The 22,017-nt window shown below is 39.9% G+C and overlaps 1 protein-coding gene across 2 annotated transcripts; it reads left to right on the top strand.

The window, feature by feature from the left end:
• The first annotated feature begins 1,696 nt into the window (after positions 1 to 1,696).
• ZBED5 (zinc finger BED-type containing 5) lies at positions 1,697 to 7,043 on the top strand. 2 transcript variants are annotated; one of them, XM_065882755.1, is made up of 3 exons: positions 1,697 to 1,790; positions 3,572 to 3,687; positions 4,751 to 7,043. In XM_065882755.1, the coding sequence occupies exon 3, from the start codon at positions 4,892 to 4,894 to the stop codon at positions 6,974 to 6,976; it is 2,085 nt and encodes a 694-aa protein (XP_065738827.1). In that variant the 5' UTR covers positions 1,697 to 1,790; positions 3,572 to 3,687; positions 4,751 to 4,891; the 3' UTR covers positions 6,977 to 7,043. The 2 variants fall into 2 exon arrangements, with proteins under 2 accessions (XP_065738827.1, XP_065738826.1); XM_065882754.1 differs by having other exon boundaries at positions 1,706 to 1,946.
• The last annotated feature ends 14,974 nt before the right edge of the window (positions 7,044 to 22,017 follow it).

Raw genomic sequence — 22,017 nt, 5'->3', positions numbered from 1 at the left:
TTTCTTATCTGTCTCAGCAACCAACATCCTATAATAACGTATCGACTAATCAATTACAGAAAAAGTTCTTATGTTTCAAGCCCCTTAATTATCAGACTTCGGATTTTTGGACCTAGATTAAATCCTAGACTTGACTTCAGTTGAATTTGTTATCAGCTGAATGTTTTGGATTTTCCCAATTCATGAAGATGTAAACCAGATACGTGAAGATTAGATCGGGAGCATATATGTAAAAGGCTTTTCTGAAATATAAAACATATGAAAATGTGGGATATTATTCCAATATTATTAAGAAGCTAGACAACTCCTGCAATTACAAAATGAAATTCTTCGCTCTTCAAGTAAAATTGCGCCCCTTCCCCAAAATGATTTCCCCCTCAAATGAGGCCGATTTAAGAGGGATCATTTTAAAATGATAATAAAAACATATGGATAGCCTACCATAGGGCAAAGTTCTGAAGATGCTGAAATGACTTTAAAGCATTTAGGACCAAATGTTAACATCTATGATCAGTCCTAGGAAATCATCTTTTTCAGTCCTCCTGAAAATTCTGTTAAATAAAAGGTTAGACTTCTTTTAACGCCTAAGAAATTTATTCGCATATCGAAGAAGAGCATATTTAAGAAAAACAAAAGCTGCCCTTGCTTTTGACCACAAGTTGGGAATTTTCTGTCATTGGTGCAGCGCCTAAAAACAAGATCCAACTTTCATTTCGCTATTTCTACGGGGCCTCGAAAATCTAAAATATTGCAAATAGGACCCACTGTTTAAAGCTACGCGTATTTTAACAAATTCCCTCCAAGAAGAGTACATATTTTAAGATGCCAGTTTGGAAAAACAGACTGCAGGTCGCCACGACGAATCTCACACAATATGGAATAACGGAATGCACAGCCCGAAGCCTTTTGCTGTGTTGTTTTTAAAAAGAGGGGATGGGCGTAGAAGAAACGGGCTTAAAACACCCGATGCTACAGCTAGCAAACTGAGTGTTCCAGAGCGCTGGACGTTCCTCCGAAGAGGGAGCCACCAGTGAGGGGTGCAAAGGCACGGGAAGTGGTCTCTTTCCCGTTGACGCTGCGGAGAGACGCTGCTGTAACACGCGGCTCCCCGACCCCATGTGGGGTCACCCGAGAGCAGCGCCCCGGCAAGATCAGGCTCAGCTCCCAGCTCTGCGCGCTAGGGGCCCCCGACACGCCAGCGTCGGGGAGGGGCGGGGAAGGGAGAGGGAGTTTTCTGCCCCGGTTCCAGTGAGAAAACAAGGAAAAGAGGAGGCGGTTGCGCAATCTGGGCCTGGGGTGCGGCTCGGGGAACAAAGAGGGCGTGAAAGCACCAGCAGCCGAGACTCCGCGAATCCACTCAAATCTGCCGCCGGGGCAGAGCCCCAGTACTTGTGGATACGCAGATTTCTCAAAGCCAGTCCAGCCCTACAGGATCACAAATGCTATCTCGCAGCACCCAGGACTCTACACTGTAAACAAATGCCGGGGCTGCTCTGGCCCAGGGAAATTTGAAAACAATCGCTTTACGTCTGCCATTCAACTCAGCCTCCTCGCGCTCACGATTCCAGACTGCCAGGGGCAACGGCAGCTGGACAACGCCTCAACCGAGCTTGGTCCTTTGCTTTGGTCCCACCCCACTGCTCAGCGCGGATTGGTGTCGGGGAGCAACTCCGGCGCTGATTGGGCGGCGGCGGAGTCGCTCAAGGAGACAGTAAGTTCGGGTGCCCCAGAGTGCTAAATTTATCTTCAGACGAGCTACCGCGCCCGCCGCGAATTGGATCTCTATGGAGGTGGCATAGGCGATATCCCTGAGCTGAGAGCATCGCCCGGCCCCCCGAATCCTTCTTCCCTCTGTTTTGTTTTTCATTTCTCCCCTTCCTCCCTTCCCCCCTCTCCCCTCCAGTCCGCGACGACTGGCTCTTGACCCCGTTCAGGCCTCGGTGAAGGTGAGGACCAGAGCCGCCGCGGCGGCTAAGTGGTGCGCTCTGAAATGGCCGCTGCCGTGAGCTTCGTAAAATGGCGGCCGCAGGCTCAGCTGGGGACCGCGGCGCTGCTCCGCAGCCCAGCCGCAGCCGAGACCCTTCTCTCCATCACTGATGGAGATGAAGGAGAAAGATAGCGGCGGGTGCTGAGACGTTTTCCTGTGGTTGTTAGCTGAGGCGACCGCCCGGGGACGCGAGAGCAATTCCGTAGGCGAGGGTGGACGCCCACAGGAAGCCAGCCCCCCAGCTGTGGTGGGCAGCGCGCTCCTGTGACAAGGAGCAGCCGAGGGATAGGTGGCCGGGCCGCCCATCGAGGTGACCGTTGATAAAAGCACTTAGGTGCTGGACGGAGTGTCCGTGCCCACCTCCTGCCTCGGCTTATGAATGGACTGCACTCCTACCCAGCTCTCCTGCCCCACGGGTATTGTTCAGAGCAGGAACCGCCTGAGGGTGGGGGTTGAATGGAGGGTGCTACCTGTCACCTTAGCCGAAGAGACAAAAGATGAGGGTTCCCCCCGCCCCTTTTCAGGGAGTCGAATAGAAGCTTTAGAGAGTCCAGTCTCTTTGTCCTCGAGAGATTGGGGGAAGCACCTCTAAAAAGGTGGAACTGAGGCCCTCCGAACAAAGCGTTTTCACTCCGTCGTGTCCTTCTCTGGTAGCAGGGGAGAGGAATCCTAAATTTTGAGGTCACCCAGCGTTTCCATGAAGTTCTCGGCAGCTAAAGCGCATTCAGGACTGTGAAAGGACGGTCTACTCTTTCGCTCCCAGGAATGAAGATGTAGGACTTTCTCCTGCTACCAATTTGAGACCCTCGACTTTCTGGCAGTTGTAACCCATTGTAATTCATTTCTCTCTGCACCATCCAACTCCTGGTAACAGATTTTTTAGTGCTTGAGAGATTAAGAGTATTCAGGGACACACAAGCAGTGACTAGGCACGTGGGCTCTGCAGTCGAACTTTCTGGGTTCCGTTCTGAGTTCTTCACAGATGTGTTAACTTAGCAGGTGACTTAGCCTCTGTATCTATTTGTTCATCCCTAAAGGGGGGTTATTAATAATAGTCCCTGACTCTCACGTTTGTTTTGAGGAGTAAGTGACCTAATGTAGGAAGGATTTAGCAGTTACTGGCACATAGTAAACAATGATCACTCAATAAACATTAGTAAGTTAAGGAGCTTGGTTATTGAGACAAGAGTGGTTGTAACAAAAAGGCATGGTTCATGTAACCCTTACATGCATAATTCCATTTTAGATTACTTTCAGTGCTTAGTTTTAGAGACACTAAGGTGTGGCTGTACTTTTAAAAGTTAGGTTTCGCTTCTGAGAGTTTAAAAACTCTCTTTGTTTTTCTTTGAAGTCAGTGGATGGGGGAGCGTTACAAAATGATGAAATTGCCAGGGTATTAAACAGGACGAAAATATTAACATTTTTACTATGTTAGGCATCTTCTGTTTCAGTCTAAGATCTGCATTGCAGTGAAGAATCATTTGCACTGCCTGGCTCTAAAATAAATCGTAAAGAATGGTCATCTTAGAGGTGTATAGTTCATTCTCCTTTTGTAGTGTCTAATTTTATTTTTTCTCATTCTAGGCTTTTGGTTACTCCCCTTCCACCCTATCCCTTAATTTTATTTTTTTTGAAGCGTCTGCGTTTCAAGCTGCCAAGGTGGAGAGAGTGATTGCAGAAGGGAGTGCTCCTCATTTCAGGTATCTTACCCTCTAGCTGTTACTGAGAAAACCATTTTGATGCAGGATCTGATATGAGAATCCAAAGCTTACTCTGAGCCAAATCATAAAGTTTAAATCAAACTAGCTATATTTAGGTAGACACTAAATTTGAATGCCTTAACTTATAAGGCTGGTATTCATCAGAGGTCCTAAAATTTGCATTACCCTTCCATTTAATTATGCTTTTAAAAAACTATGAGGAATAAACCTATTTAAATGAGAGTTTTCTTTAGGTCTTCGTTAAGCCTTCACCTAAAGAGTAATGGGATGTAGAGTAATCAGTAAAATATATGCATTATTTTGAATGAGTCTTATTTTGGATAATATAAATATTTATGTAATTTAAGTCCAGAGAAATTGTAGCTAACTTTTGGTTTACAGTTTATTTTTCAATGTTAACACACAGTGTTTAGATACAACAGAATTCTGTGTCTTGCAAAACTTTGAACTGTTTGTGTTTTTGACATAGCTTATCAGAATAATTACTAGCCCTGAAAGGAGCCTTAAGATGCATGACGGTGTCAACAGTGAATGTATCTAATGGCAGTAGGCATCAGAAAGCTAGAAGAGATTCCAAGATACTGTATATCATGAAAGGGGATGATAAATTATGGCCCCACGCTGTCTGTTTTTATAAATAGAGATTTATTGGAACACAACTTGCCCATTCTTTAACGTTTTGTCTATGGCTGCTGCCATGCTACAACTACAAAGCTGAGTAGTTGGCAACAGAGACCATACGGCCCATCAGGTAAAAAACATTTACCGTATGGCACTTTACAGGAGAAGTTTGCCAACCCTGCCATGGGACCTCAAGGTCCCTTCCTTAAAAATGCATTTATCAACTCATTATTTCTTAGTCCAGTGGTTCCCAAACTGTGTTTTATAGAAGATTAATGTTATCTTAAGTTAATAAGTGTTGTGAGAAAAAGATCAATGCTAACAATAGTTTCTTCTTTTAGAATTTATTTTTAAATGTAAGTTTAAGACTACTAAACTCATTTCTATAGCTTTTATTTTTATGTGATAATCTACCTTTAAGAAAAGGTGTGCCATACCTGAGAGCACCAGGAAGTCGAATGAGAGATCACCTGATACACGAACGTGTGACGTTCCATCTGCGCGTTGATGCATAGGCAGCACTTACAAATTAACTGATGTGTTGCTATATATCATCTCTTTGATGGTTGCTCATCTTCTGTGTATCCTGTCTTATAATTTCAACACATTTGTGATACTCAATGTTTATTCTAAATTAACCATGTTTTGTACCACAAATTCATTGCCTATGGATCTGTTGCTGAAACAAGGAAGTCTTAAACAAGAAGTAGAATCTTTTTGTTATCAAATTGTGTCTGAATCAAATGATCAAAAGGTTGGAATATTACAGAGTGAAGATGAGCAGTTGCAGCCTGCAGTTTCTAAAAATTCAGAAGGTGAGCTTTCCAGGGTCAAATTTATGTCCAATTCCAACAAAATAACAACATTTAGTAAGAAACCAAAAAGAAGAAAATATGATGAAAGTTATTTGTCTTTTGGATTTACTTACTTTGGAAATAGAGATGCACCTCATGCCCAGTGTGTATTATGTAAGAAAATTTTATCAAATAGCTCTTTGGCCCCTAGTAAGCTTCGAAGACATTTGGAAACTAAACATGCTGCATACAAAGACAAAGACATAAGCTTTTTCAAGCAACATCTTGATTCACCTGAAAATAATAAACCCCCAGCACCTAAAATTGTCAATACAGATAATGAAAGTGCTACAGAAGCATCATACAATGTAAGTTACCATATAGCCCTGAGTGGAGAGGCTCATACTATTGGAGAATTGCTCATCAAGCCTTGTGCAAAAGATGTGGTGATGCGGATGTTTGACGAACAGTATAGTAAAAAAATAGATGCAGTACAACTATCAAACAGTACTGTTGCACGTCGAATTAAGGATCTAGCTGCTGACATTGAAGAAGAGCTTGTTTGTAGACTGAAAATTTGTGATGGGTTTTCACTGCAACTAGATGAATCAGCTGATGTTTCAGGACTTGCTGTGCTGCTTGTGTTTGTTCGTTACAGGTTTAATAAGTCTATTGAGGAAGACCTACTCTTATGTGAATCTTTGCAGAGTAATGCCACTGGTGAAGAAATTTTCAACTGCATTAACAGTTTTATGCAGAAACATGAAATTGAATGGGAAAAATGTGTTGATGTTTGTAGTGATGCTTCCAGGGCAATGGACGGGAAAATTGCTGAGGCTGTCACCTTGATAAAATATGTGGCTCCCGAAAGCTCCAGTAGTCACTGTCTGTTATATAGACATGCACTAGCAGTTAAAACAATGCCTGCATCTCTGAAAAATGTGCTAGATCAGGCCGTACAAATCATCAATTATATTAAAGCTCGACCACATCAATCCAGACTACTAAAAATTTTGTGTGAAGAAATGGGTGCCCAGCACACAGCCCTTCTTCTAAATACAGAGGTGAGGTGGCTTTCCCGAGGTAAAGTTCTTGTAAGACTTTTTGAGCTTCGTCGTGAACTGTTGGTTTTCATGGATTCTGCTTTTCGACTGTCTGATTGTTTAACAAATTCATCTTGGCTGCTAAGACTTGCATATCTTGCAGATATTTTTACTAAATTAAATGAGGTTAATCTGTCAATGCAAGGAAAAAATGTGACAGTGTTCACAGTATTTGATAAAATGTCATCATTGTTAAGAAAATTGGAATTTTGGGCCTCATCTGTTGAAGAAGAAAACTTTGATTGTTTTCCTACACTCAGTGATTTTTTGACTGAAATTAATTCTACAGTTGATAAAGATATTTGCAGTGCCATAGTGCACCACCTAAGGGGTTTGCGCTCTACTCTGTTAAAATATTTTCCTGTAACAAATGACAATAATGCTTGGGTTAGAAATCCATTTACAGTAACTGTTAAACCAGCCTCATTAGTAGCACGGGACTACGAGAGCCTGATTGATTTAACATCTGATTCTCAAGTGAAACAAAATTTCAGTGAACTTTCACTAAATGATTTTTGGAGTAGCCTAATTCAAGAGTACCCAAGTGTTGCAAGGCGTGCAGTTCGTGTACTTCTTCCTTTTGCTACAATGCACCTGTGTGAGACAGGATTCTCATATTATGCTGCAACAAAAACGAAATACAGGAAAAGACTCGATGCTGCACCTCACATGCGGATCCGACTTAGCAACATTACACCTAATATTAAGCGGATATGTGACAAAAAGACACAAAAACACTGTTCTCATTAAAATTGGAGGGTTTTGCATGCCTCTTGATAACCAAATATAAGATGAAAATAAAAGATGATTTACTTCACTGATGATATCTTGGGGTTTTAAAAAAAAGATTCAAATTTTTTATACCTCTTAGATTTTAAGAAAGGTAAAGAATCAAAAATTTAAACCTGTACTACTGTTGGTATTTCTTCTTCACGTAATTTCAAAGGGTTCCATGGTCATGACTGTGGGAAATACTGATTCACAAGGAAAAGTCCCAGTTTCTTAGCATGACGTATCTTTTTAGGAGCTAATCGCTACCAATGTTTCTAAGCATGCCACCCTGTAACCCTCCAATCACAGGGACCTTCTTGCCTAAACATATCACTGTATTATGCTTTCAGGTCTCAAAAAACCATTCCTTCTCCTTGCTTCCTGACAGACTCCTATTTGCTTTTCAACCCTTTGACTTAATTTATCTTCAGTACTTTCATTCTCTAAATCTTTCTATTTGGCCCTGTTTTTTGTGTATGTCTCAGCTGTGAACTGCTTGGTGGTCTCATAATTTCCAGTGTTTTTGGACTGAGCTGTTATATGATCTTATCCAGCTCTATGTCTCCATTATCTGGCAGAAGACCTTACTAAAGTAGATGCTAAATAAAGGAAAAAATGTTGGTGAAGGAGAATCAACGAAAAATGGAAGAGGGCATGGTAGCTTATATTTGTATGCTATCGTGTATAGAATGCTACTCTTTGTGGTTTGGGCTCAGTTATTCCATTACCTAGAATTTAGTGTGGCCATTAGGCAGAAGTTACTGGGGAATGTCAGAGCTTTGATTCGAGCTGAACTGGTGGGGAGGTGGAGGGAGTGTGAAGAATATTTTCAGATTTTCTTTGTTTCTCAATTCGTGTATAGATTATTGCCAATTCCATATACTATAGTCTAAATTAACGAGGCTTTACTGTGCTTGAAGATGATTGGACTTGAAACCTCTCTCAGTGTATTCTTAGAATACTATGAAAGATTTCCTTTTTTTTTTAAGATGTTGAGGGTAGGAGTTTATTAATTAATTAATTTTTGCTGTGTTGGGTCTTCGTTTCTGTGTGAGGGCTTTCTCTAGTTGTGGCAAGCGGGGGCCACTCTTCATCGCGGTGCGCGGGCGTCTCACTATCGCAGCCTCTCTTGTTGCGGAGCACAGGCTCCAGATGCGCAGGCTCAGTAGTTGTGGCTCACCGGCCCAGTTGCTCCGCGGCACGTGGGATCCTCCCAGACCAGGGCTCGAATCCGTGTCCCCTGCATTAGCAGGCAGATCCTCAACCACTGCGCCACCAGGGAAGCCCACTATGAAAGATTTCTGACTGACATTCCTGCCTCTAGTCTTCTCTTCCATGTCACATCACCCAACACAGTTCACCAACTCAGGGTTAAATGTTTTTTGTGTTATTTCTATAGTCAAGACCTACCATATAACTACTAGATAGCCATTATTTATTTAATCTCACTTATTCAAACCCACTCCCCATTTTGGGGAAGAGGAGAACCTCCCCTCCCTAAGGTAGAATGTGATAGAATGATTAAACTTAGGTACCTGCTCCACTACTTAATTAGCTTTTTTTTTTTTTCTTTTTTTGGCGATGCCGAGCAGCTTGTGGGATTTTAGTTCCCCGAAGACCAGGTGTTGAACCCAGGCCCTCGGCAGTGAGTGCTCAGAGTCCTAACGACTGGACCACCAGGGAATTCCCTAACTAGCTCTTTAACTTTGGTCAATTTGAGCCTTTCTGAACCTATTATCTCATTTGTAAAATTGTAATTATGCCTTCTTTAAAGAGTGATTAAGATAAAATGACTATGTATATAAATCTAACAGTGGGTAATCAGGAATAGATAAGTGACTTACATTAGTTCCTTGCCATATCCAGCCATGTTCCAGTCAAACTTCACTCCACACTCACACTTCAGTCTGAGTTTTTATTCTATGTGGAGACCTAACAGGCTATATAGGACCTGACCTAATATGAGGCAGCAAGGTTAAGTATTTTTAGCCCAGGCTTTTTCTCCTTTGTCACATTAAGCACCTATTTACCTGTCAGTTACTCTGCTAGATGCTTGTGTGTTATCAGTAATCATACAACAATCCTATGGGATTAGGTAATTTCTGAATTTGCCCAAGGTCACACAAGTAGCAGAACCTAGTTTAAAGTGGCCTTTTCTGACAGTACTTTTGCCTTCATTGCATTTCAAACTTTTCTAAGAGCATCAAAAAATGACTTGGGAGTATAGCTAAAACTCCTTACTAAGATGTGGGCATTTCTTTGAAATCTGTGCTTTCTTGTCTAAATTCATCCAAAATAGCCATCTACTTCAAAGCTTGACTGCTTGTTTTAGTATAAAAATATGTAACAGGGATTAAATTGCTATCAAGTAAAATTAATTCTCCAGAAAGATTCATGATAATTACTCATACATGCAGTACTTTTTGTCAGCTGATCCCAGAATTAAAGGTACGCTATTTCGAGAAGTATGTACAATGCCATGATGTGTACATTTGGCTGGTGCCTCAAGTGTGGTAACCAGACTCCCTGTGTGATTGCTGAACCTGAGCCTCTGCTTAGGTCATCTGTCCAGGATGTAAGCCTCTTGAGATACAAGACCTCTCGCTTTCTAGTCCTTTACCCCTAACCACCTTCTCTGAGAGGCTGCTTTTCTGCATTGAAACCCAAATCTATTGACTGAGACACTGCTAACTGCTACTAGACCTGTTTAATGCTGGCACTACCCAACTTGGTTCTTGATGTCAACTACTGACCTGTTCTATAACCTATCAGGACTAACCTATGGGTACCATGTGCAGCTAGTGAGAACAGACTTTTGTACCTAAAGGTAGGTCTTGTACCTGCTGGATGATGGGCAAGTCTAGTTCCAGACAGCAACTTCTTTATTACCCTAACCCACTGTAGTTACCATGACTGAATCCCAAAAGAGGAGATTCTTTCCCTTTATGTTTAAACTCTACCTACCCTTCAGAATCAACCTTCCTTAAATAAAACCAAAGCAAAGTAAATCTTGAGCACTCAGATTCCCTTTATTTTGTACCTCCAAAAACCTTTGGTTACCATTCTGCCAGTACTCCCTAAGGCTCCAAATACTAGAGGCTCTATCTAGAAGTAGAGGGAAGGCTGACAAACCCCGTCACACAAAAGAGAAAACTCTAAAGGAAGAAATGGGTGGTGTTCTACTTAATATTGCAAGAGATATTTGGGGGCTAAATAACATGGCAACCTCAAATGACAGCTCCCCTTCTTGCCTGCATGAAACAGTGAAGTTCCTGTAATGTATCCAATCCAAAAGGGCTCTCCCACTTTTTTTTTTTTTTTGCCTGTTTCTGAAATTAATTTAGTTGGCAACCCATTCTCCTTAAATAAAAATACGAACCACAAATGTTTCTTGTATTAGTCAAGGCTCTCAATTGTAATCTATAGAAACCCAAATCAAACTTACTCAAGTCAGAAAGTTTTACTTATTGGTCAGTGTTTGCAGTAGCCTCAGGGATGATTGGATCTTTGTTTAGATGATGATATCAGGAATCTCTTTTTATCACTTTGGGGGTTTTTTGTTTTATTGAGGTATAGCCAATGTACAATATTTTATGTACATTATCCCACTTTTAATCCCTATAATTCAAGTACAGTTGATCCTTGAACAACATAGGTTTGAACTGCATGGGTCCACTTATATCCAGATTTTTTTCGGTAGTAAATTATACAGTGCTTACATGGCCCGTGGTTAGTTAAATCCGCGGATAGGGAGGGGTGACTATAAGTTATACGCAGATTTTCAACTTCGCAGAAGGTTAGCACCCCTGACCCCCATGTTGTTCAAGGGTCATGTGTAATTGAAATTGCCTTGATTTTTTTTTTTGTCTTTTTAAAAAAATTTTATTGAAGTATAGTTGATTCACAGTGTTGTGTTAATTTGTGCTGTACAGCAAAGTGATTCCGTTATATATATTCCTTTTCATATTTTCCATTATGGTTTGTCACCGGATATTGAATATAGTTCCATGTGCTATACAATAGGACCTTGTTGTTTATCCATCCTATATATAATAGTTTGCATCTGCTAATTCCAAACTCTCAATCCTTCCCTCCCCCACCCCACTTCCGCCTGTCTTGATTTCTTAATGAGGATTGTTTCCTATGTAAATCTTGCCCCAGTACCACACGTATATAAATAGACAAATTGTAATGTCTTGTAGTTTAGACTTCTTTGGGATCATTCATAGATTGAGCAAATTTCTAGTAATACTGTAAGTGCTCAGTGAATTGAATTCCCTAACTTAAAAGGTAAGGTGTTAAGGTGAAATATAATTCATACTATAACATGAAAATTAGCTTTAAAATTCTTGGCTTCAACTTAAACAGATAAGGCAGTAACTATTCTTTGTCTTTCAAAGACTTCAGAAGCAGCATTTTTTTTTTTTTACTCTGCACAAGGTTTTCTTTTTTGTTTTTAATTGTAGGAAAATGTACATTACACAAAATTTACCATTTTAACCACTTTTAAGTATACAGTGGCATTAAGGACCATCACCATCATCCGTCCCCAGAACTTTTTCATCTTCCCATACTGAAACTGTCCCCACTAAACGTTAACCCCCCATTCTCCTCCCCTGCTCCCTGGCACTCATTATTTGCATTTTCTGTCTCTGAATTTGGCTACTCTAGGGACCTCATAGTGGAATCATACAGTATTTATCCTTTTCAGTCTGGCTTATTTCACACAGCTATAAATAGGTTCATCTATGTTGTAGCATGTGCCAGAATTTCCTCTTTTTAAGGCTGAATAGTTTTCGTGTGTGTGTGTGTGTGTGTGTGTGTGTGTGTGTGTGTGTGTATACACGTTTTGTTTATCCAGTCATCCATCAATGGACACTTGGGTTATATCTGTATTTGGCTACTGTGAATAATACTGCTGTGAACATGGGAGCACAAATATGTTTTTGACTGCCCAAAGCAGCATTTATTAATAAGCCCCCCGTTTCCTTAAAAATGCAGTTTTACTCTCCAAAATATAATTCACCTACAACTCTTGAAAGAATCCAACAGCTATGTAAATCTAGGTGCCTTTGGAGCTTATGTAAGTTATTTACTTTCATTTGTTAAAGTTGGTAATAACTGCACTGTTAATTAGTTACAATGGAAAGAATTCTGAAGCAGCTATCAAGAGACTTGTGTTCTTCAACTAATTAATTGCCTTAGATAAGTTCATCCTTCTTTCTTGGCCTTAGTTTCTTCGCTTACCAAATGAAAGGGGTTGAACTAGAATGAGCTCTAACATTCTTGTCAAATAAGTTAAAAATTTTAACCTAAATAAAGATTAGGGTGATGATAAGATGTGCTCAGTTTTTTGAAATATGTGGATTTTTCCCTTGGAAGCCAAGCCTTTTTTTTTTCTTTATTGAAATATAGTTGATTTACAATGTTGTATTAATTTTTGCTGTATAGCAAAATGACTCAGTTATACATATATATACATTCTTTTCCAAATTCTTTTCTATTATGGTTTATCACAGGATCTTGAATATAGTTCCTTGTGCTAGACAGTAGGACATGGTTAAGACAAGCTTTTTTTTTTGGCTGTGCCTCGTGGCTTGCAGGATCTTAGTTCCCCAACCAGGGATCGAACCTGTGCCCCCTGTGATGGAAGCACAGAGTCCTAACCACAGGACTGCCAGGGAATTCCCATAAGTCAGGCTTTTTACATTAGTCTTGTACCATAATATTTTCCAACAACCAAATGATAAAATTTATAAATTGCCCCATCGTGGATACTTACTGGATGAAAGGAATGAAGTGCTTTTTTGGAAGGGAAATGTACATTGGAAAAACTAAAATATGTTTGTTTATGACTATGTTGGAATCTAGTATAGTTGAAGGCATAACTCAAGCGTCAGGCAGGTTACAGTGGAAACTATTGACTAATCCCCAGCATCTATTTTCCTCTCCCAAGTTGTACCCTGATTTTCTTTCAGGTATCCACTTTTCCCCTACATAATCCATATACTTAAGTAAAAGCTGATCCGTCTCCAGCTTCAGGAGTGGACTTGTTTTGTCTAAGATAGTTTTTTGACCCCAATTCACATAGCAAACAGATTTTACAATATAATCTAGGTGTGGGCATGTGTGAGCACCAAAGTTTCATAGAACAGTACTAATCCTTTGTATGTGCAATGTAATCCCAAATATATTTAATTTTTTTAATGATGAAAACTCAAAGATTAATTGTATGACCCATTCTTAGGTCCTGATCCACTGTTTGAAAAACACCAGTGAGTGTAATGCCATTGCCCTTACAAAACTTGTTCAAGGAACCTGGCTGTAAGCCTGTTAAGGCATAGTATTGCTCTGGCCACAGTAACTGGCCCAGGAATAGCATGTGACCCAATATAGGCAAGTGAAAAGCAAGAGCAGTATTACAGGGGCTTTGACAAAAGTTGCTTCCTCACTCTTAATGAAGAGATAAATATCCTGTGTACTTGGGAGGCCTGGAATTGCTGCAACTCTTTAGCTACCAGCATGGGGATAAAGCCAGTACATAGGGGCGGGCACAACCAAAAAATTAGAAATTAAACCAGATCCCTGACTGAACCAAACTTGATCACATTCCTGCGCCTTTAATTTTTTTGTTGCCTAGGCCAATAAAACTATTGTTTAAGACCCTTTACATTGGGTTTTCTATTACCATAGACAAAATCATCTTAACTAATATAGTGGTCTAAAGGGAAAGCAATATAAAACTAGAATTTACTGGTAAACTTAGCTGCAATGATGAGTCCCAGCCCAAACTGAAATAGTCTGATCTCTGGTTATTCTGCCATCTACCATAGTGCTATCACTCAAAACTGCTGCTGGCAATATTTTATAGACCAGAAACTAAATCAGCACATGTATTGACATTATTAGATATTATCAAAAATGCCATTTCTCTTCGTGGGACAACTTGGTAATAAATGGATTTTACGTATTAGTTTGGGCTGGCCTAGTTATGAATCGGGTGTGTAATTCAAATTAGAAATTAACCTTGAAAACAAATATTCATTTTTCCTTTAACTTGTCAAAGACCCTGATAAATGTGATGGGATTTTAAAAAATTTTTGACGTTTAATAAGTCATATGCTTCGTAGGGGAAATGATCAGCCAGAAATAATTTGAGTAGTCCTCTATCTTCAAAGCTGTTTTCTGTCAAAATTGTAAACAAGTTCCCTACAAGATTGTTTTAACTTCTCAGAGAGTTATGTGTTGACAAGGCAAAATCTGTTACATCGCAGTTCACAAGGCTTTCTTGACAAATACCTTTGAGCAAAATAAACCCTTCCCCAAACAAGCTGGGACTTCAGGTGTAAGGTGATGATCTAAATGCCTACATTTGACTCTTACCTTCCTAAAAGTCCACAGACATGCTGAAAGAAATATCAAAGTTAGACTGAATCCACAGCAACACTAAGAAAAGGGAGTAAAGGTGTCATTACTCTCAAGAATTTACATTCTAGTGGGAAAGACAAACTATTGAGTACTATTAAGTAAATAGGTTAATGAAGGAGAATGTTAACTGAGTTAATGAGATAGTCTCTTTGAGAAAGTGACATTTCAGCCAAAACCTGAGTGATAAGAGGGAGCCAGTCAGATGAAGATTGGGGAAGGAATACTCCAGATGGAGAGAAGGCAGGTGCAAACACCCGTATACAGAAAGAGTTTGGTGTGTTTGAGGAATAGGAAGATTAAACGTCTGGAGTAATGCACACATGTCACTGTGCGTGTGGTAAAAATTGTCAAAGAGGTAGGAAGAAACCAAATTATTTAGGGTATTAGAGGCCAATATAAGGAGTTTGGGTTTTATTTCAAGTACAATGGGAAGGCATTGTGGTTCTCACAGTGGAGAAGGGGGTGGGGATTAGGATACCATCTCCAAGGGGTATTTGTAAATGTGTGAGGGCATTGAGGACTATACCTGGTGTATTTTAAATCCATTAGTACATAATATCCACCCTTTCTTTTGAAGAGCTCAGAGTTTGGATGACACTGGGACCTTCATATACTTCTGAGAAGACCCAGAACCTTAGAGACCCCACTTTGGAAAATGTACATGTTAATTGAAAGAGTCTCCATCTCCACTGTTAAAAGGAGGGAACATATATTGGGCCTCTTTTTATCCCATAAAGCACCATGCTATACTCCTTATGGCACTGTTTTGTGGCACAAACTTGACAACTATCTAAATTTGAGGGCATGCAAAATATAATGGTGATTATCTTTTGATTATTTTTTCTCATAAGGAAATCTAGTGCATTAATCAAAGGCTTATGATGTATAAAAATACCCAGATTTGGCTTTCATTCTGTTTTTATTGAATGAAGGGATGAATGTTGAGTCTCCAAGCCTTATCTAGTAACTCTTCAAGTTGGCTGCTACATCATGTCCTTGTTGGTGTCGTAACTCTTTCCTATCCTTCCCCTGTCCCTCAAGGAAGAGGATCCCAGAATTCTTAGAGGGTAGAGAAGCAAAAGAGACCCACTCATCCTTAGGAATTTCACTGTTGGAACTATTTGTTAATTTTTAATGATTTCAAACTTCATATAAAGTAGCCCCTACCTCTCTTCCCAAAATAATGTAAAGAGAACCCTGGTCTGAATGGTACAGCATTGGGGTTGGCCTGGGATGACAGAGTAAGATTTTAGTCCAGGGCTCTTCTCCATGCTACTAAAACAATATTTTAAAAGTCACTCTGGATATCCATTTCTAGAGCACTTTGTGGGTCTTAGGCAATTAATTCTGAGGTAGGTTATATAACCATGTTACAGCTATGGAAGAATTAAGTGCCTAACACGAAGTACATTGCGTTTAGAGAGGGGTTTTAAAATGTAAAATGTTATTTTTACTATTCTACATATATAAATGAAAAGTAAAAAGTCATGGTACATTGTCAATCGTCAAATACTCTGGAGTCTTTAAAAGGCTCCCAGATACACTCAGAAACATTCATACACCATTTTCTTTCTCAACGAAGCACCTATTTCAAGAGGCAGCAGTGAGAATCGCTCTAGAATGCATCCACTTTAACAGCAACTCACTTTTCACGTAGCCCTCCCAGCTTTTAAATATACATATGGTCGATCAAAGCACCATGAATCAACCAGACAGCTGTCATCAGGAACTAAGCCAATATAACATCCCTTTTCAGGAAGGCTTTGGAAACAGTTTTCTTTCTGACAGTCAAACTGTGTACTTGTTCTAGAAAACAAGCTACTCTCAAGGCTTCAGTGTCCAGTCAGATAGAATAGAGAGCTATAGTCTGTTATGGGCTTGAAGTTCTGAGTCTTACTGATTTCACAATATATTGACTACCAATTAGGATAGTCTCAGTGTTCCTGCAAACATCAGATAAGTCCGTCACTCCTTAAATTGTGCAACACCAATAAACGGTATCTATTCTATTTTTGCCTGATTTTGTATTCAAGGAAAAAAGCAGACTTTCATCAACTAAACTTTATGCCAAAACATGAGAAATGAATAGAGCTTATGAAACAAAGCCCTGAAGTTCAAGACACAAACTGTTATGAAAATCAATGAAGAATTGTTTGGTGTAGGTATGGAGGATTTATCTAGTGCTTAGCCAATCAAATACTGAAACACACAACCATGCCTCTGCTTTGTATTACATCACTGCTAGTGAAATTTACTCAAATCAGGACAAAGTTGATGATAAAGGAAACGTTGCATTTCCAAGTCATAAAATACTGAAAACACACTACTCCAAAATAAACATAGGAAAGACTTAAATAATGAAACATTTTAATTTTCATTTCCAATTGCGTAAAGCGGAATGTAAACTCCATGGGGGCAGGACTTGACTTTCTTATCTACCCTCTGTATTTTCAGGACCTAGAATAATGTCTGACACCTAATAGTTGTTCGTTAAGTGTTAGATGTCGAGATGGTAATGATGGGGAAAGGCTAGGTTTGAATCTCAGCTCTGACACGTTCTAGTTGTAGAACCTTAGACAAGTCACTTAAATTCTCTTGAAGCTCAGTTTCTTCCTCTGTAAAAGAGGAATAATATTTTAGTCTCTGTTTTTCTAATATGTGTTTTTTACAACACCACCAAGCAGTTTTCCAATTCTCAGCAGACACTGACTGAGGAGTCCTACAATTTAATTCAATTCTGACACTGTTTACCTGGAGATAGTGTCAGATCCTACAGGTTAAGGGCTCAGTCCAACAAGAGTCCAACAAGAGTTGGCTCAGTCCAAGAAGAGTCTCCTTCGGACACCAATAGCAAGTACAGGTTAAATTGGAGGTTCCCATGACCCCCTCTTCCTGTTCAATTTACTAGAGTGGCTGACAGAACTCAGAGAAACATTTACTCAAATTTACTGGTTTGTTATAAAAGTCTATAACTCAGGAACAGCCAAATGGAAGACACGCATAGGGTAAGTAAAGTATATAGAGGAGGGAGTGCGGAGTTTCCAAGCTCACCCTCGCAAGCTCTCCCCCAAGCAGGCCACTCTCCCCACATGCCCACATGCTCACCAACCCAGAAGCTCAACTCCTGTGGTTCAAGAGTTTCTACAGAGCTTAATCTGTAGCCCTCCCCGACCTTACCCTTCCCAGATGTCAGTGGGTGGGTGTGAAAGTTCCAACCCTCCAATCACGTAGTCTTTCTGGTGACCAGCCCCATCCCATGGTTATCAAGGAGCCCCACCCTAAGTCACCTCATTAGCATAAACTCAAGAGTGCTCAAAAGAGACTTACTGAAAGACAAAAGGCGCTCCTATCACTCAGGAAACTCCAAGAGTTTTCTTTGAATGGCTCTGTGCCAGAAACCCAGGACTAAGACCACATACATTTCTTATTACACCACAGTTTTACTTATATCCCTGCTCTGAGAGTCAAATAAGATATGTATCAAAAGTCACTGTAAAACTGTATAGCATTATTAAAAACCATTATACTAATGCTATAACCAACAATGCTATAACAAAACATTGCCTGGTAGAGATCCTTACATCTGGCATCGTGTGTGTGTGTGTGTGTGTGTGTGTGTGTGTGTATATACACACACATACACACACACGATGCCAGGTGTTTTTAATTCATTTTTAAATTATATCTCTGTGAGGTATGACATCAGTATTACCTGTTGAATAACAATTTATTGGCTGTAAAAAACATGTTATTTCCTCACAGTTTCTGTAGGTCAGGAATCCAGGCGCAGTTAGGCTCCAGACTCTGCTTCAGTGTCTCCCACGGCTGCAATGAAGGTATTGGCCAGGGCTACAGTCATTTCAAGGCTCCACTGGGGAAGGAGCCACTTCCAAGCTCACTCCTGTTGCCAAGATTCAGTTTTTCACAGGCTGCTGGACTGAGTGGGAGGCTGCCCTCAGCTCCATGACACGTGGACCTCTCTATACTGCTGCTTACAACATGCCAGCTGGCATCATCGAAGTGAGCAAATGAGAGAGTGCCAGTAACACAGCAGTCACAGACTTTTATAACCTATTTTGGAAGTGTTATTCCATCACTTTTCTTGTGTTCTGTTCATTAAAGCAAGTCACTAGTGAACCAGGATGCAGGCTTTCACCAGCCACCGAATCTGCTGGCACCTTGATCTTGGACTTCCCAGCCTGCAGAAGAACTGTGAGAAATAAATTTCTGTTTATTATTAAAAATAAATAAATAAATAAATTTTTTAAAATGCAAGTTACTAGATCCAGCCCATATTCAAGAGGAGAGAATATTACACAAAGGCATGAATACCAGGAGGGAAAGATCACCTTGAGCCATTTTAGAAGGCTGCCTTCTACAGGCTCAGAGTGTTCAAGTTGCTTATCTAGTTTCACAAAGGTAATAAGTAGCAAACCTGAGATTCCAAATCACATCTGCCTGATTACAGAGCCCACAGGGTTTCCATCTACTACTCTTCTCCCAATGAATATATAGGAATAATTATAGGGTTAGCATAAACTAGTCTAGAAATGATTCTAAAGTGTTAAAAATCTGTTCTCTAGGATAGAAAAAGTCATCTCCATCCTAATTGTTCTTCCTAGGATTTTTCATCCTAATCATTTTTTTCATAGCTAGGACAAGTTAAACTGTTTTTCATTCGTGCTCCACGGTACCATAAACTCCAAATTAGTGATATAAGATTTTTCATTATTTAAAAAAACCTGCGAAGTGTAAGTTACCTTTCAGCAATACTATCTAAGGAAAATAATCTTGTGGACACACTAGGGTTACTAATAGACCTTTGGAGAGAGTATCTTTCAATTGTTAATTTATTCAGAGACTCATGGGAAAGGACATAGACATTTGTAAATAACAATAAAAGTATACAAGGAGCTCTTAAGTTCAGAAAAGAAATATGGTTAAGGAAGTATGATTCAAAGAGTCAAAAACAGTTTGAGTCTTGAAACATGAAAAGCATGAATCTGAGTTTGCCAGGTGACCAGGACACAGAGTTACTAAAAAAAAAAACAAACAAAAAAAAACCATGGCCTAGGATTATAAACAGATTTGGAACTTGGGGGATTCCCTGAAAGTCAGAGGGCGGATGGGATCAGAATGGTAGAGCAAGAGTCAAAGACTTCAATGTCAGAGGTAAATGATACAAGGAGTTGGGGGGTGGGCTGGGGGAAAGGCACAATGTCCTAGAACAACCATAAAGGGTAACTGGGGAATGGAATTTGAAACCTCTGGTTGGGTTGGCTTCTCAGTCCATTCATTTTTCAAAGCTAAGGTTATCCTGGAATGATATTTTACACTAGACTGTCACAGTGACTCTGGAAACTTGGGGCAGATAAGTCAGGCAGTACTTCAGGTGGCTACATCCAGGAAAGGAAACCTCATTTCACATACAGAATATCAGCCACTGGTATGCGCCGTCCAAGATTACATTTTATCCCTTCCTCACAATCATCAGAGCAAACTGTGATAAACTGAAACTACCTCAGGCACAGAGAACAAGGAATACCAAGGTGAGAACAAAATCAAGAACAACCAAATACCCAAGGAAGACCAATACCATGAAAGGGTGACACCAGTCAACAAACAAAAGCACTAACACCCAAGCAAGTAGTTATTAGAATAAACAGAGGATCTTGGAAACAATGATTGTTAATATTTATCTAGTGCATACTAGGTGTGGTATCAAGCATTGTTCTCATGTATTTTTTTTTAATATTTATTTATTTGTCTGTGCCGGGTCTTAGTTGCAGCACACGAGATCTTCATTGTCAAGTGCGATATCTTCGTTGTGGCATGCGGGATCTTTAGTTGTGGCATGCAAACTCTTAGTTGTGGCATGCAAACTCTTAGTCGCGGCATGTGGGATCTAGTTCCCTGATGAGGGATCGAACCCGGGCCCCCTGCATTGGGAGCGCGGAGTCTTAGCCACTGGAGCACCAGGGAAGTCCCTCTCATGTATTTTTTTTTAATTTAATATTTATATGGAGTATCCCCAGAAGAATATGAGAGAGTATTGCATCTAACTTTCATGAAAAAGAGCTAGTTTTAAAGATGGTTGAAAAATTAAAAGACAGTCTAAACAGTAAATAGACTCTGATGAATAGCAAAATGAAAGAATAAGCTGAAGAATTATTTCAAAAGAACAAAGATGTAAGGGCTTCCCTGGTGGCGCAGTGGTTGAGAGTCCGCCTGCCGATGCAGGGGACACGGGTTCGTGCCCCGGTCCAGGAAGATCCCACATGCCGCGGAGCGGCTGGGCCCGTGAGCCATGGCCGCTGAGCCTGCGCGTCCGGAGAGGTGATTTAAGAAACATGCAAGATAAATACAGAGATTTCAGTATCTCTCTCATAATTCCAAAGAAGAGGTAACAGAAAATTGTAGGGCAGCAATAACTAAAAAAATAATAGCGAAAAATTCCTGGTATGACTGGTGTAGTTTAGAAGAAATGTTTAATGCCATTTAATGTATTAAAAAATAAATCAAACATTATGTAAGTGTGTCTTATTTTTGCCAGGTTGCACCTGAAATTTCATCACTTTATTATATGTATTTCTAAGTTATATATTCTATATGTTTTCATGATAATTTGCTTTATTTAGCTTTTTATTTTGAAATAAATTTAGGCTTACCGAAAAGTTGCAAAAATGGTACAAATGCCTTTCACTTAGCTTCCTATAATGTTAACATCTTATATAACCATTGTACAATTATAAAAATTAACAGTACAATACAATTAAACAACAAATGTACTTTATATAAACTAGGAGAGAAAGTAAGTCAGTGGGAATGATTAACATAAATAGATACATATAAAACAGAACAAAGGAGGTGGATTACTACTACGTTCTCATTTCTACAACTGGTCTTGAGGTTCTGTTTACAACATCCTTCCATCATCATCTATTCCATATTCATTTTGCCAGCATCCATAGCTGGTTGAAATTTTCATATGATGTGATCTTCATTCCTGAGGAATGAGTCCTTGGTGGTTCTGTTTGAATTGGATTGCTATAGTCTCCTATTGACTTTTACCACTGTATATGGCAATATTAGAAAGCGACCCAAAGCATCCCCTGGGTTTGAGACATTCTCATCCTTGCTCCCCTTATGTTGTAGCGATCAGATTTCCCCTTTATAGCAAGAATAAATCATCCTAGCCTATGCTGTAATCTCATTTTCCCCCCCATTATTTCAATGTCAAAAAGAGCCCAAAATAATTAATTAGTAGTATAAACTTCCAATTAAGTGGAACCATGATTGGGTTTTCTGGGGAGAACGTTCCTTCCTTGGGCCTTTAAATGGGCAAAGTTCAAAGTCGTGGGAATAGAAAATGACATTTTGTGAGTGGATTAGTAAGTAATAATAGTGGGAGTTGTCTATCTCACTCCTGGGCTCCCCAGCTCGCGTATTGTAGACAAGGGAGAAATAGCACTCTGTTGGTTGCTGCTTCACAATACATAATGCTGTGGGACAAGAGTTGGCAAACCTTTTCCTGTGAAAGGCCAGATAGTAAATATTCCAGGCTTTAGCTTTAAGGGCCACTTATGGGATCT

Source organism: Phocoena phocoena, chromosome 8, assembly GCF_963924675.1.
Source record: "Phocoena phocoena chromosome 8, mPhoPho1.1, whole genome shotgun sequence".
In the NCBI taxonomy this organism is placed as follows: domain Eukaryota; kingdom Metazoa; phylum Chordata; class Mammalia; order Artiodactyla; family Phocoenidae; genus Phocoena; species Phocoena phocoena.
Note: the sequence above shows the minus strand (reverse complement) of the source record. Positions and strands in the feature narration are given on the sequence as shown.